General features: G+C 38.3%; 1 protein-coding gene across 2 annotated transcripts; it reads left to right on the top strand.

Annotated features, from left to right (window-relative positions):
* Nucleotides 1–1,185: 1,185 nt before the first annotated feature.
* On the top strand, nucleotides 1,186–13,169 carry LOC146670294 (gamma-glutamyl hydrolase). 2 transcript variants are annotated; one of them, XM_085407113.1, is made up of 10 exons: nucleotides 1,186–1,338; nucleotides 1,430–1,614; nucleotides 2,833–2,947; nucleotides 7,109–7,159; nucleotides 8,026–8,110; nucleotides 8,272–8,410; nucleotides 8,578–8,684; nucleotides 10,140–10,230; nucleotides 10,714–10,851; nucleotides 12,796–13,169. In XM_085407113.1, exons 2-10 carry the CDS (start codon nucleotides 1,500–1,502, stop codon nucleotides 12,915–12,917), a joined length of 963 nt encoding a protein of 320 aa, XP_085263239.1. In that variant the 5' UTR covers nucleotides 1,186–1,338; nucleotides 1,430–1,499; the 3' UTR covers nucleotides 12,918–13,169. The 2 variants fall into 2 exon arrangements, with proteins under 2 accessions (XP_085263239.1, XP_085263240.1); XM_085407114.1 differs by having other exon boundaries at nucleotides 1,465–1,614.
* The last annotated feature ends 224 nt before the right edge of the window (nucleotides 13,170–13,393 follow it).

Here is a 13,393-nt window from a genome sequence, read left to right on the forward strand (position 1 = left end):
CACATCGCTGTTGGGTGTGCTGGGCTATGGTACAAAAGGCGAAGGAAGGTCAGGGAGGTTTCTGATAAATCAGCTTGTTGATGTAAAACTCCCTGTGGTCAATTATCAGTCAGTAGAAGGATCTACCGGTGTGGCTCCGTGCCATCTCTGTTGGTAGTGGTGGAAGTCAAGCAGGTGTAGCCACTGGAAGGGCTTTGACACACTGAGGCTCTAAGGATAAAAACAAGAATTGTTGTGAGTGGATTTATCTGTTTTATCATTTTCCTTTTATAATTATTATTATTTATTATTATTTAATTATTATTATTTTTTCACCTCGTCAGGCCAGGACTCCACAGTATATTTAAACCTACAGGCCAGTGGACACTCTTTCAAGGATGAGGATGTACACATTCTGGACAGGGAGGAACGCTAGTTTGAGCGAGGAGTAGAGGAGGCCATTTAAGTCAAAAGGGAAAGACCATCTTTGAATCGAGGAGGGGGCCTAAGGGTACATCTTTCGCCATCTTACAATGCTGTGATTGCAGCCATTCCCCAACTCTCTGTGAATAGTACTCATGGCCATTGATCAGTGGGCTTTGATCAATGAACTTTGATCAGTGGTTGTTAATCAATGGTCATGCGAATTTGCATATTAATGATCAAGGAACTGATCTCCCAGGCCATTGTTCCTTCAGTGGGCTGGTTTCAGTTATTATGCAAATGTACTGTTTATAAGATTGGGGAAACCTACAGTCAGCTGAGACTGAAGAAGTCGCTTGGATGAGTGACGAAACGTTTCTCCCACTGAAAACGCTGCATCCAGATGAACAGAATCAAACTTTGGGGATATTATTATTATTATCATTCTTATTATTATTATTATAACTCTTATTATTTCTCCCAAACGTTTTCCTCTGCCTTTTTTCTGGAATTGCATTGTGGGTCACACTTCCACATGCTTTGGAAATATAATTAAATGCGACTTTGCATTTAATTATAATCATCTCTGTTATTCTGCAATCTATTTTGTCTTAGCTGACTCATACATGCTCAGTGTTTCTCTTTGTTAAAACCCAAACGCCCAGTATTTAGCTGTACCTGTGTAGAGGAGGAGTCTGACGATGCCGTCTGATCGCGCTATCTCTGTCTTTTTAATGGGGACGCACCAGAAAGGAGGAGGCTACTCAGGATGACGTTGCTTTTTGCAGGCGAGTGCCACACGTGACTGACTTGATAGTCGGAACACCTCAGAATACAGACCGAGGAAAGTAGGAGGACTGCGAGAGAAGCCGGACGACCTCCTGGAGCACAGCATCAGCACCCGGAGGACGGCATCATTTCTGGGATTGCTTCATTGTAATTTTGCTCATTTTAATGAACGCTTTAACCTTTTTGTCAGCTGTTTGTTATTTTAACAGGCAAAACTTTTGTAATCTTTCATTTCCAGCCTGCAATCCAGCTGACATTGATTGCCCCCTCCAGCGGTTTTGTTTTAGGAATTGTGCGCGGTGTTTTGAATGCCTCGAACAGCTGCAGCAATCTTCGCGGTGCTGACCGCCTGCCTCTGGTGCTCACCCGCTCTGTGTGCTGTAGGAAGAACCCGCCAGCAGCTCAATTACCGACCAATTATCGGTAAGATTTGGTCACATGAACGGTTGTATTTAGTAAGTACTGGTCCCCGTAGAAGTCGTTTATACACGTGGATAGTTGAAGGGTCTTATGTAATTCTCGTCTGGAACGTTCGAGAAAAGGTGTGTTACACGGATTGGGGGGTGAGTGAGGAAGGGGATGTCTTCCCTGTGGATTGGTTTACGCGCTGTTATATTGAGATATTATGTTTTTGATCATAGACTTTTGGTTGTCTTCTCAAGATGTCTGCTTTGTGTTTATTGCTATGGTCCAATATTTGGGGAAAAAATCAGTGCAAGTCACATTTTCATTATATGTTGTTCATTCTTAAGTTTAATGGTGTTAATGCTATCAATAACGATAAGAAAATAGATTATATTTAACCTATTGCTTTTAACCCCACTTGGGACGTATTTTTGACCTGTCCTTTAATTGAGGCTATGCTATGTATTGGATCAACAAGTTTTAATGTTGCACTTTGCCGGAGAACCTAATTTTGCTGTAATGCACCCAACCTGTTTCATTGCTAAATCCAATTCAACTGAGATTTCAATTAGAGGAAGTAGCTGGATAGACACAAGATTTTAAGTCTAACAATAACTTCAGCTTTGGCTACATTTGAAAGAATAAAATCATATCACGATTCACAGATAAATTTGAGCGATGTTCAGATAAAGAAGATAACCAACAGCTGGCGTTCACAGGGGCATTTGAATATCTGTGCCCAAAAAGAAATGAATTTGAGGTCTCAACGAACTGTTGACTGCTGCTCCCACTGCTTTCACTTCCACCCCTTAGCTTCTCTCTTTTCTTCTTTTAATTTATAGTTTAATAGTATTGTTCTGCTTACTCATTAGATTATCTCACTTCATTAGTAACTGAATTGGTTGTTTTTGATAAAGGCCATATTAATCTAATTTTACAATACTCAAAGTGTGTTCTTTTAAAAAGGATAGCCCAGAATGAAAAATCATACTATGCAAAATTTGTTACTTTGTTCACTTTCAACTATGTACACAGAAAAGAATTTAGGAAAAGTGACTCCTTGGTGGGTTGTTTTATTTTAATTTTTTAGGCATTTTTAGTATGACAGTCCTGTCTAAATCTGTCCTTTTCAGTGAACTTTTTAACTTTAACCATGGTTAAACAACATTTTCACTTTAACTGTTTGAGTTCTTTCTCGTAATATCTGCTATATCATGTGTCTTATGTTCTTGCTAGGTGTGTTGGCACAGGAAAACCTTCCATGGGACCAGTTTGCTCGTGGGTCTTCTTACATAGCTGCCTCCTATGTCAAATACCTAGAGGCTGCTGGGGCCAGGGTTGTACCTATTCGGTAAGAAAGTTAGATGAGTTTAAGGAAATTATCCTTAATAATACTTGTGTGCACCAAGACCAACCTGTGGTCATCAGGTCCCTTCATGACCTCTATGTGTTTGCTGTGTATTTCTTATATGCATTTACTCTGTCTCTTTCAGCACCCCTTGAAGCACTCATACAATTCACATATGATTTGCATACAAAACGAAAATTCATTACTCGACCAGACAACTTATTGTTTTACACAGTAGTCATTTAATTGTATATGTTTTTTAATAAGTGTTTTTTTTCTGACTAATTGTCTGTACAAAACAAATGTTTCGGGTGATTAAGAAATTGGCTCTGACTCAATTCATTGCAATAATCTCAGTACTGTTTGAGCCACATGCCACTTAGTGCACATCATATGTTTAGTACCTCATCATACTTTTCTTTTTACTGATAACGATATTCCACCTTGTTTGGATTATAACACATCATGAATGTTCATGACTTAGCTGTTAATCAAAATTGAAATGGTGGTACCTTTGGAATGCGAACGACATTATGCCAAAAGACAAGATTCCTTTAAATGGGGTGGTAGAAGTAATTCAAAATATTAATTATTGTGTCTATGGTATTAGTGGCACGCGTGCTAGCAGGCTATATATATATATATATATATATATATATATATGAGGAGGGAGACGAGGAACCATCATGGAAGGACAGGCCCCTGCACGGTATGTACCACCGGCAGATAGAGGAGGTGGCTGATATCCAGAAATCCTACCAGTGGCTGGACAAAGCTGGACTGAAAGACAGCACAGAGGCACTAATCATGGCAGCACAAGAACAAGCTCTGAGTACAAGATCCATAGAGGCTGGGGTCTATCACACCAGGCAAGACCCCAGGTGCAGGCTGTGTAAAGATGCCCCAGAGACAATCCAGCACATAACAGCAGGGTGCAAGATGCTAGCAGGCAAGGCATACATGGAACGCCATAACCAAGTGGCCGGCATAGTGTACAGGAACATCTGTGCCGAGTATAACCTGGAAGTCCCGAGGTCAAAATGGGAGATGCCCCCAAGGGTGGTGGAGAATGACCGAGCTAAGATCCTGTGGGACTTCCAGATACAGACGGACAAAATGGTGGTGGCTAACCAACCGGACATAGTGGTGGTAGACAAACAGAAGAAGACGGCCGTAGTGATCGATGTAGCGGTTCCGAATGACAGCAATATCAGGAAGAAGGAACACGAGAAGCTGGAGAAATACCAAGGGCTCAGAGAAGAGCTCGAGAGGATGTGGAGGGTGAAGGTAACGGTGGTCCCCGTGGTAATCGGAGCACTAGGTGCGGTGACTCCCAAGCTAGGCGAGTGGCTCCAGCAGATCCCGGGAACAACATCGGAGATCTCTGTCCAGAAGAGCGCAGTCCTGGGAACAGCTAAGATACTGCGCAGGACCCTCAAGCTCCGAGGCCTCTGGTAGAGGACCCGAGCTTGAAGGAAAAACCGCCCGCAGGGGCGTGCTGGGTGTTTTGTTTTTTTTTTATATATATATATATATATATATATATATATATATATATATATATATATATATATATATATATATATATATATCTTCTTTTTTTTTTTTTTTCTCCCTACTAAATATTGGCAGTTATGCTTTCATTTATTTCTCTTTGTAGCATTTAAGGTTTTAGGCACATTGTTATAATAAAACAATAGTATCAGTATGCTCCATCCTGACGTCATCTAATTGTAGCTGCTTTCAGTTGCTTGTTTGTGGCTCTCTCTGCCTTGAGTTTGTCTGCAGTAACTTAAAGGTATGCTCTGTTGGGCTGACAGGTGACTGACCAGGTCATTGAAGAGTATCCCAGTTTTTTTGCCTCATGATACACCTGGGTTGCTTTTGCAATATTTTGCAAAGAGAGAGAATATCTGTTTAAAGAATTGTAGTGCAGAACATGGCCAAACTTTTTTTTTTTTTTTTTTTTTTTTTTTTTTAATGTTTTCTCACCTGGCCTTTCCGTTCTTCGGTGTAACCAGTGGTTTGCACCATGTTTTAAACACTCTGTACTTACTTTTATGAAAGCATCTCTTGGTTGTAGACTACATACCAATCAGACATAATATTATGACCACTAACATAAGTAAATAAGATTGATTATCTCTTCATTATGGCACCTGCTAGGGCAGTGATTCCCGAAGTGGGGGGCATGGTGTGGATAAAAAAAAATGAAAAAAGAATGCTTGGACACTGCTAGTGTAATGCACAGGTTTTTGACAGGGTTCCCACACAAACACAAAGCAGAAGATGAAGCACCGCCAAATATGCTTCCAAACCAACTTCCTTTCAAGCCAAAGACTAGAAAATATGATGAAGCATATCTTGCCTTTGGCTTCAGCTGCACAACGGTGGTGCCAAGGTAGGTATCCGTGTTTCACGGACAAACAGTATCCCACATTCATGATTCTTAGTTCACAAACACTTGTTGTAATGATTAACTACTCCTGAAATATTGGAGATGTTAGCTCTTTATACAGTAAAGTTACAGTGGGATACAAATAATGTCAGGCTGATCCTGCCACAAATTGTTCCCCGTGTATAAATCACGGACAAACAGTATCCCACAGTTGTTTGTTTTTAAACTCATTTTGCACAGACAGGCACGTTGAATATTCTTACACAGTTAAAAAAAGAAAAATAACTACATGTAAAATAATTACACCATAAAGATGGTTTTGTTTTCTGTTATTTAAGGCTGCGTCCACCCGTACATGGGTATTTTTGAAAAAGAGAGATTTTCCATTTTCGTTAAAAAAATTAAATAAAAACCCGTCCACACGTGCAGTTTCAAAAAATTGCGTGTGTATATGTAAGCCTGTAAAAACTACAGATAGTAACAGCAACAGTATTTTTGTCTTTATCTGCCATTGTAGAAATGCATCTCACATAAATAATAATGTGGCGCACAGCATGTCGTCAAAAAAGGTGCACACATTTGACGTTGCGTGACTAAGTCTCCGTTTTCCTCGTCCACAGATAAATGCAAAAAGTGACTTTTTGAAAACTCCACCCTGGCAGGAGTTTTTAAGAATCTCAGTTTTCAGTGATCCAAAATACCGCTTACGTGTCAACGAAAGGCCCAAAAGCATATTAAACAAGCTGGCCGAGGCAGTGTGATCCTTTGGGTGATATTCTGCTGGGAAATCTTGGGTCCATGTGGATGCTACTTGGGAACATACCAACTACCTAAGCATTATTAACATTGCATTGTTTAAGTTATTTACTGTACAGCCCTTTGGTCCTGTGCTAAGTATTTTAAAGTGCTTTATAAATAAATTTGGATTGTTACAGACCATGTAGACCCTTTGATGGAAACTGTATTCCCTGATAGCTATTAACTTTTTCACCAAGATAATGCGCACTGTCACGAAACAAAAATGGTTCAGGAATGGTTTGAGGAGCACAACAATGACTTTGAGATACTGACCGGGTCTTCAAATTCCCCACATCTAAATTCAATAAAGCAGCTGTGGGACAAACTAGACAAACAAATCCAATCCAGGGAGCCCCAGCCTCCAACTTACAGGACTTAACAGGACTTGTTACTAACATCTTGGTGCCAGATATAGCACACCTTCAGGAGTTGAGTCCATGCTTCGTTGAGTCTAGGCTCTTTTGACAGCAAAAGGGGGGGGCAACACAATTACACAGTTGGTCTTAATGTTATGCCTGATCAGGATATATAAATATAGCTATAATTCCTAGGCATTTAAGCCAAAAAGTCTGTGTTGTGTTTTTATCTTGAGTATTTAATTTAAAATCTATCATCATGGTATGTACAGGCAAAATTCTAGAAAACAAAATATGTAATTCTTCAAATGTTTATGGAGTGAATTGGGATTGGAGATTCTTCTCTAACGTTTCTTTATTTTTCAGGTTTGCTTTTTGTGTGTGTGTGTGTGTGTGTGTGTGTGTGTGTGTGTGTGTGTGTGTGTGTGTGTGTGGGGTTTTTTTTGTTTTTTTTTTAAATCTATAATTTTAAACCTGACAAAATGACTTGTCTCATAAGAGTAGTGTTCCTCAAATGTGATTAATAACTAATTTGATTTTCCTTCATAGGCAAGGATTTTACTTCTTACATTTGCTTGTTTTCTTTTTTTTTCTTTTTTCTTTTTTTAACAGAATCAATCGCACAGAAGAAGAGTACGCCAAGATATTTAACTCAATAAACGGGTAAGTTGACCGTTGTCTTTCATACTGAACGCATTTTGTTGTAGTTCGAATAAGGTGTAATCGTAGGTCTTAAACAGATATTGTCTTTATTTACACTTAATTTGTACTGCAAGCTTTCTTTATGTTATATTGCAGCAACATAGGTTATTGGATTGGCTCATAAGCTTCAGAGGGTGGTCAAGGCTTAGGTTGTAGATTGGTTGATTACCTTGTAACCAAGGTTCTCTGAGTGGAGAGAATATCTTTCTGACTCCAGGCCGCTTAGAAAGATATTACACTCAAGGTTAACCAAAGACGCTACAGGCACATAGTGCTTTAATCGCTACAATGTCAATTCATGTTATTAGACCACCACATGTGCTGTGCCTTAACAAGTACACACACATCAGCTGCGCTGTGGGGATCTTTCCCTTGTTACACACATCATATGTAGGTTAGAGAGTCTAAGCATGATAGAGAACAGGTTGTTGGCAAACCTGACAGTCACTGAACCTCAAGTTAGTTTTCATGATAATGACTCGTTTTCTATTGGCATGTGATTTGGTGAATGAAAAGTATATTCTAATGAAATAGACAGAAATATGAAGCTTAGCTGTATGTTCAAAAGGCATGATTTAACTGCACACCATAAATTTTTTCTCACTGCTGCACATCAGTTGCATCCATCCAGTTTCGTTAGAAGTTATTCAGACCTTTGTTCTAGTATCTATAATGTCTGGCTTTAACATTTCTATATGCTTACTGGTTGTAATTTTAACACATGAGATATTAAGAGTTACACTTGAAGGCATTGTACTTATTGCTTTTACACAAATTTGAAAATTGAAGCACCTCCTAGCTTATTTGTCTAAATTGTGGCTCCTCAGGTTGTTGTTGCCAGGTGGAGATGTAGATCTTCAGACGTCACAGTTCAGTCGAGCTGCCAAGATCTTTTACAACTTGGCTCTGAAGGTATGGGTTTTGATTTGTTTAACTGTCTATCAGGACTGACGACCCTGAGATTTTTTTATATATCTAAATCTTTAGAGCTATCTAAAGATTTAGGCTTAAAAATAATGGCCATTGCCTTCATGTATTGGTACCTTGTCTTTATTCACTCCTTGGTCCTGCAGGGCAATGATGCTGGAGACTACTTCCCTATTTGGGGAACCTGCCAGGGCTTCCAGCAGCTCACTGTCCTGACTGCCAACAAAAACCTCCTCACGCTTACTGATACTAAGGCTGTGGCTCTACCTCTGACACTCACATCAGGTTTTTCTGTTACTTTCTGTTATTCCATTTGGTTATTTTGTCAGGTTAGATACAAGTTGGCTTACATTCTTTCAGAGTCATTCAAATTAGCATATTTTTATATATTTATTCCATGAAAATATACTCCTTGTCATTCTCTGTGACACAAATCTGTATCCATCCGCTAGTGGCCCCATCTAGCCGATTATTCCGGAATTTTCCCAAAGATTTGCTGCGGTCTTTGGCTAGTGAAAACATCACTGCAAACTTCCACAGTTGGAGTCTGTCCATGCAGGTAATTTCTGCTTCTTCTTTTTTTTCTTTTCTTCCTGTCATAGGTGAAGTTTTTGTTTTATTTATTTTTTCTGAAACTTTTAAAATGTTTATTATATACCAATCTGTTAATGGAAGTAGAACAGGTTGCAAGGGATCTGTTTTTTTTCCTTGTTTTTTTTTGTTTTTGTTTTTTTGTTTTTTTTGGGGGGGTTTTCTTTTAAAATACAGTCTCATAAGTACCATCGTACTTAAACCAAGAAACACCTGAAACACCTTTGAAAACTGTCCTGAAAACTGTCCAAAATTACCCAGGGAAATTGGATATTACTACAAATTTCTGGTGAAGTACTTATGGGTGGAAAGTAAACATAAGCATAAACTATGTTTAGTTTTCTACTTTAGCATACTAACATGACAGTGCACCTCAGCAACAAAGGAGCTGAAATGTAAGCTTTTCTTCCATGAATGTGTGCCGTTAAGAAAATTATCATCTTCCACATTGTACATATAATTTATATAAATGGAGATTGAACATGTGCTCTAATTGCGCTTCTTTTGACCAAATAAATTATTGGCTTGTATCTCAAATTTTGGTGTTGTTAGAAATAAATTGCAAACACGCACATGAAAGGTCTGCAGAAGGTCCAGAATGAGGCTCCACATTTGTCTTTCAACAAGTCTAAAAGTGGACAGATATTGTTGCTCCTGTCAGCCACCACACGGACAAGTTCTTGTTTACAGATGATTTATTCAGCGTTCAGTGACAGGATCACTCAGCGTCGTCATCATCGTGAGAACTAACCAAACAAAAGCAATTCAGCAACATCACCGTTTCTTAAACATAAAAGATAATACTACTTAGATTTTAACACACATTAAGTGAAATTAAATAACTTAACTGTATTGTTGTAAACATGTTGCATGATGGTTATCACAGTAAACCCAAACAAAATAAAGGTGTAGAAACAAATGCCTGTATATGGCAGTTTCATCGAAACTCAAATTAACAAAGTCACCCTAAACACACCTCATTGCCTGCTGTAGCCAAACGGGAGAAAGTAAATGGTTACTGTATACAGTAAAATATTCAAACAGTAGATTGTGAATGATAAAATATAAAAAAAAACATTATTTTATTATGAAATGCATCTATTAATATATAATTGGTGTTTTTGAACCACTTAGGGTGGCTGTACCTCAGGTGGTAGAGCAGGTCACCTACTAACCTCCACGTCTGCTCCAGTTTGCGTGCCACATATCCTTGGGCAAGATACTAACTCCAAGTTGCTCTCTGATGCATTCACTTAAGTATGAATGCATGTGAATGTTAGATAGAAAGCACTTGCGTAGAAAGGATATTTTAAAAAAAATGGTTGTGTGAATGAGGCAAGTTGTATACAGCGCTTTGAGTGCTCAGAGTAGAAAAGCACTATATAAGAACCAATCCATTTATCATTTACCATTCCATTTACAGAATTACAGTCGAAATGCCAAACTCAGGAGGTTTTACAAGATCCTGTCCACTAACAGTGATGGAAAGAAAGAATTCATCTCTACTATGGAAGGTAACATGTATTAACTACCCTGTAGTTTCCATGCCATTCATTACATAATGGATTCTATTCTGCTGTCTTAAACACACAAAAAAAATTATCTGAATTTGAGGTCAGCATGAAATTTGGCATAACTATCCACCAGATGGCAGCACCACTGTACAACTCGAAACCTTGGATCAGTCCAACAGGAAAACTCTCTGATGACAGTCACTCATATTTTTCTTGTTTTAAATATAATTGATCACTCCATGATTCAGTGGTTTCCAAAGTGGGGGGGCGCAGAGCTGTGGGGTGGGCAGATATTCTTGTAAAACAGGGGGGCCTAGCTAGCAAAAAAAGCTGGGGAACCACTGCCGTAACTTGTTTTTAGGGAAACAACATTGGAATTAAATTTGCTGTGACATATTTTGTGTTGATGAACCTATTTTTTAAAAGTTTGTGCTGATGACAATGATTTGAAATAACAATATTAATAATGTCTCTTGTTTTCAGCCAACCATTACCCATTTTATGCTGTGCAATGGCATCCAGAGAAAAGTCCTTTTGAGTGGGTAGATAAGCCAGGAATGATTCATTCTGTTTCCGCTGTAAGGGCCAGCTTCTACACTGCCAGCTTCTTTGTTTCTGAAGGTAACACAAAGTCTGTCCAATCCAAGTCCAGCCTGTAGATATTAGGACAATCACGTATTTTGTTTTTAATAATTTGGCCTCTACACATCACTATAGTAGACTTGAAAATGAAATAATCAGGATTTGATTCAATTCAATTTTATTTAAAGTATACAGCACAAAATCACAACTAGAGTTTCCCCAAGGAACTTGCTGTAATATTGTAAGGTAAGGACAATAATGGAGAGAAACCTAACAATCAGACAACCCCCCCTATGAGCAAGCACTTTGGCAACAGCGGGAAGGAAAAACTCCCCTTTTAACAGGAAGAAACCACTGGCAGAACTAGGCTCAGTCATCTGCCACACCGTTGGGGGTGAGTGGAGGGAGACAAGACAAAAAACATGCTTTGGAAGAAAGCCAGAGAATAATAATAATAACTAATAATTAAATGCAGAGTGGTGTATAAACACATGGTGAATGAAAAAGGGGTGAGAGAAGGAGAAATGCTCTGTGCATCAAGCCTAGGTCTTATTGCAGCACAACTAAGGGTAGCTTCAGGGTCACCTCATCCAGCGCTAACTATAAGCGTTGTCAAAAAAGAAAGTTTTAACCCTAATCTTAAAAGTAGAGAGGGTGTCTATCTCCCAAATTCAAGCTGGGAGCTGGTTGAGACAGAAGAGGGGCCTGAAAGCTGAAGGCTGTACCTCCCATTCTGCTTTTAAATATCCTAGGAACCATAAGTAAGCCTGCAGACTGAGAGGGAAGTGCTTTACTGGGGGGATATTGTACTATAAGGTCTTTAAGATAAGATGGGGCATGATTATACAAGACCTTGTATGTGAGAAGAAGGATTTTAACAGGGAGCCAGCGAAGAGAAGCCAATCTAAGAGAAATATGTTCTCTTGCCAGTCCCTGTCAGTACTCTCGCTGCAGCATTTTGATTAACTGAAGGCTTTTCAGGGAGTTTTCATGACATCCTGATAATAAAGAATTACAGTAGTCCAGCTTGAAAGTAGCAAATGCATGAACAAGTTTTTCTCTGCGATAGGATGTTTCTAATTTTAGAGATATTGCGCAAATGGAAGAAAGCAGTCCCACATATTTCTTAATGTTTGCATTGAAGGATGTATCCTGTTTAAAAATGACTCCAAAATTCCTCACAGTGTTACTGGAGGCCAAGGTAATCCCACGATAACACTGAAGCACAGACATTTGGCTTTAATTTGAGAGGATCCCCAAACATGTTTACGATTTACAGCCACTTTTATGCACTGCTGCAAAAATTAAAGAAACTTTGAAAACATGTCAGATCTCAATAGGGGAAAAATGTTTAATAGCTATACTGATATGGCGTGTGTTAGGAATTAAAGGATGTTACATTGTTTGATGGAAATTAAAATTATCAACTTATAAACGGGTGAATTCTCACACAGAAAAAAGTGAAAAATGATGCGGCATGCTAGTCCGAAATTTCATTGCAGCAAATCAAAAATGGTAGTCGGTAGTTTGATGCAATACTGATTTTAAAAAGTGTCCTTTGTTTTGTTTTTTTGAGCAGTATATTTTGTTTTATACCTCTCAAAATTAAAACTTTAATCATTTGATTTTCTAGATCCCATCACTGAAATTGCATTTGATCATATTGTGTGTTTAAAAATATATTTTTTTAATATAAAAAAAAAAGTACATTCAACAAACACTGTTATTGCCTAGAAACAGTAGTTCTGATGCAGAGCAAAACACTGACATTTTTAACTTGGTGATTAAATTTGAGATGTTTGTTGTGGTAAGACATTTTGGAATTTGTGAATTAATGCAGCAAATGGTTCATTTATGTTTAAGTCATTGCTGATGCATAACAGTCATTCAGCACTTTTTATAAAGAGAGTAGCCTTTTTGCTGTATTATTAAACTACTCCACTACTTTGTGTTGTCTTTTCTTTCCTCCTTTTTCTCCTCCAGCCATGAAAAACCACCATCATTACCCCAGTCCTGATGAGGAGGACAAAGCTCTCATTTACAACTTTCCTCCTGTTTACAGAGGCTTTGATGCTGTTTTTGTGCAGAATTATTACTTTGATTGATGATCAGTGCTGAAGATGAACCATACCTGGTCACAGCCTAGTCCAAGTTAGTCAAATCTTGGTTAATTTTCTGCTTTAAACTTGATAGAGTTTCAACATACAGTGGCCTAAGAAATCAAGTCACAGATAAAATGCAGAAATGAAACTGTGATTGAAATGTAGTGATAGATGATAGCTGAAAATATGTCAGAATGCAAATAAAGTCCCAAGTAATTAATTTGGGAGAAAAAATAAAAAGGAAATGCTCAAGAAGTGTATTTTTTTTTTCTCCTGCAGTATTTTCAAGACATGTTTTTAGCACTGGTTTTAATCCAAATAAACCTTGCAATTTTGGGGGGGAGGGGTGAGTTACTAGTCTGATCATTTTTATTCCAGAATGTGTTTAAGACACCTGCAGGATCCTTAACGTATGCTGCTAACTTTTTTTTGGTTTGATTTTAATTTATTTATTACTTTCACTTTATTTTTTGACAGCA

This window comes from Rhamphochromis longiceps, linkage group LG5, assembly GCF_057381845.1.
Source record: "Rhamphochromis longiceps isolate RC_006_pf linkage group LG5, R_longiceps_female_GT1.1, whole genome shotgun sequence".
NCBI lineage: Eukaryota > Metazoa > Chordata > Actinopteri > Cichliformes > Cichlidae > Rhamphochromis > Rhamphochromis longiceps.

What these genes read in the sequence shown, in the direction of transcription:
- LOC146670294 (XM_085407113.1), top strand. Translation starts at nt 1,500, where the DNA reads ATGCCTCGAACAGCTGCAGCAATCTTCGCGGTGCTGACCGCCTGCCTC. An exon ending in ATTCATCTCTACTATGGAAG is followed by an intron (nt 10,231 to 10,713) that starts GTAACATGTATT and finishes TCTTGTTTTCAG; the next exon opens with CCAACCATTACCCATTTTAT. An exon ending in CAGCTTCTTTGTTTCTGAAG is followed by an intron (nt 10,852 to 12,795) that starts GTAACACAAAGT and finishes TTTCTCCTCCAG; the next exon opens with CCATGAAAAACCACCATCAT.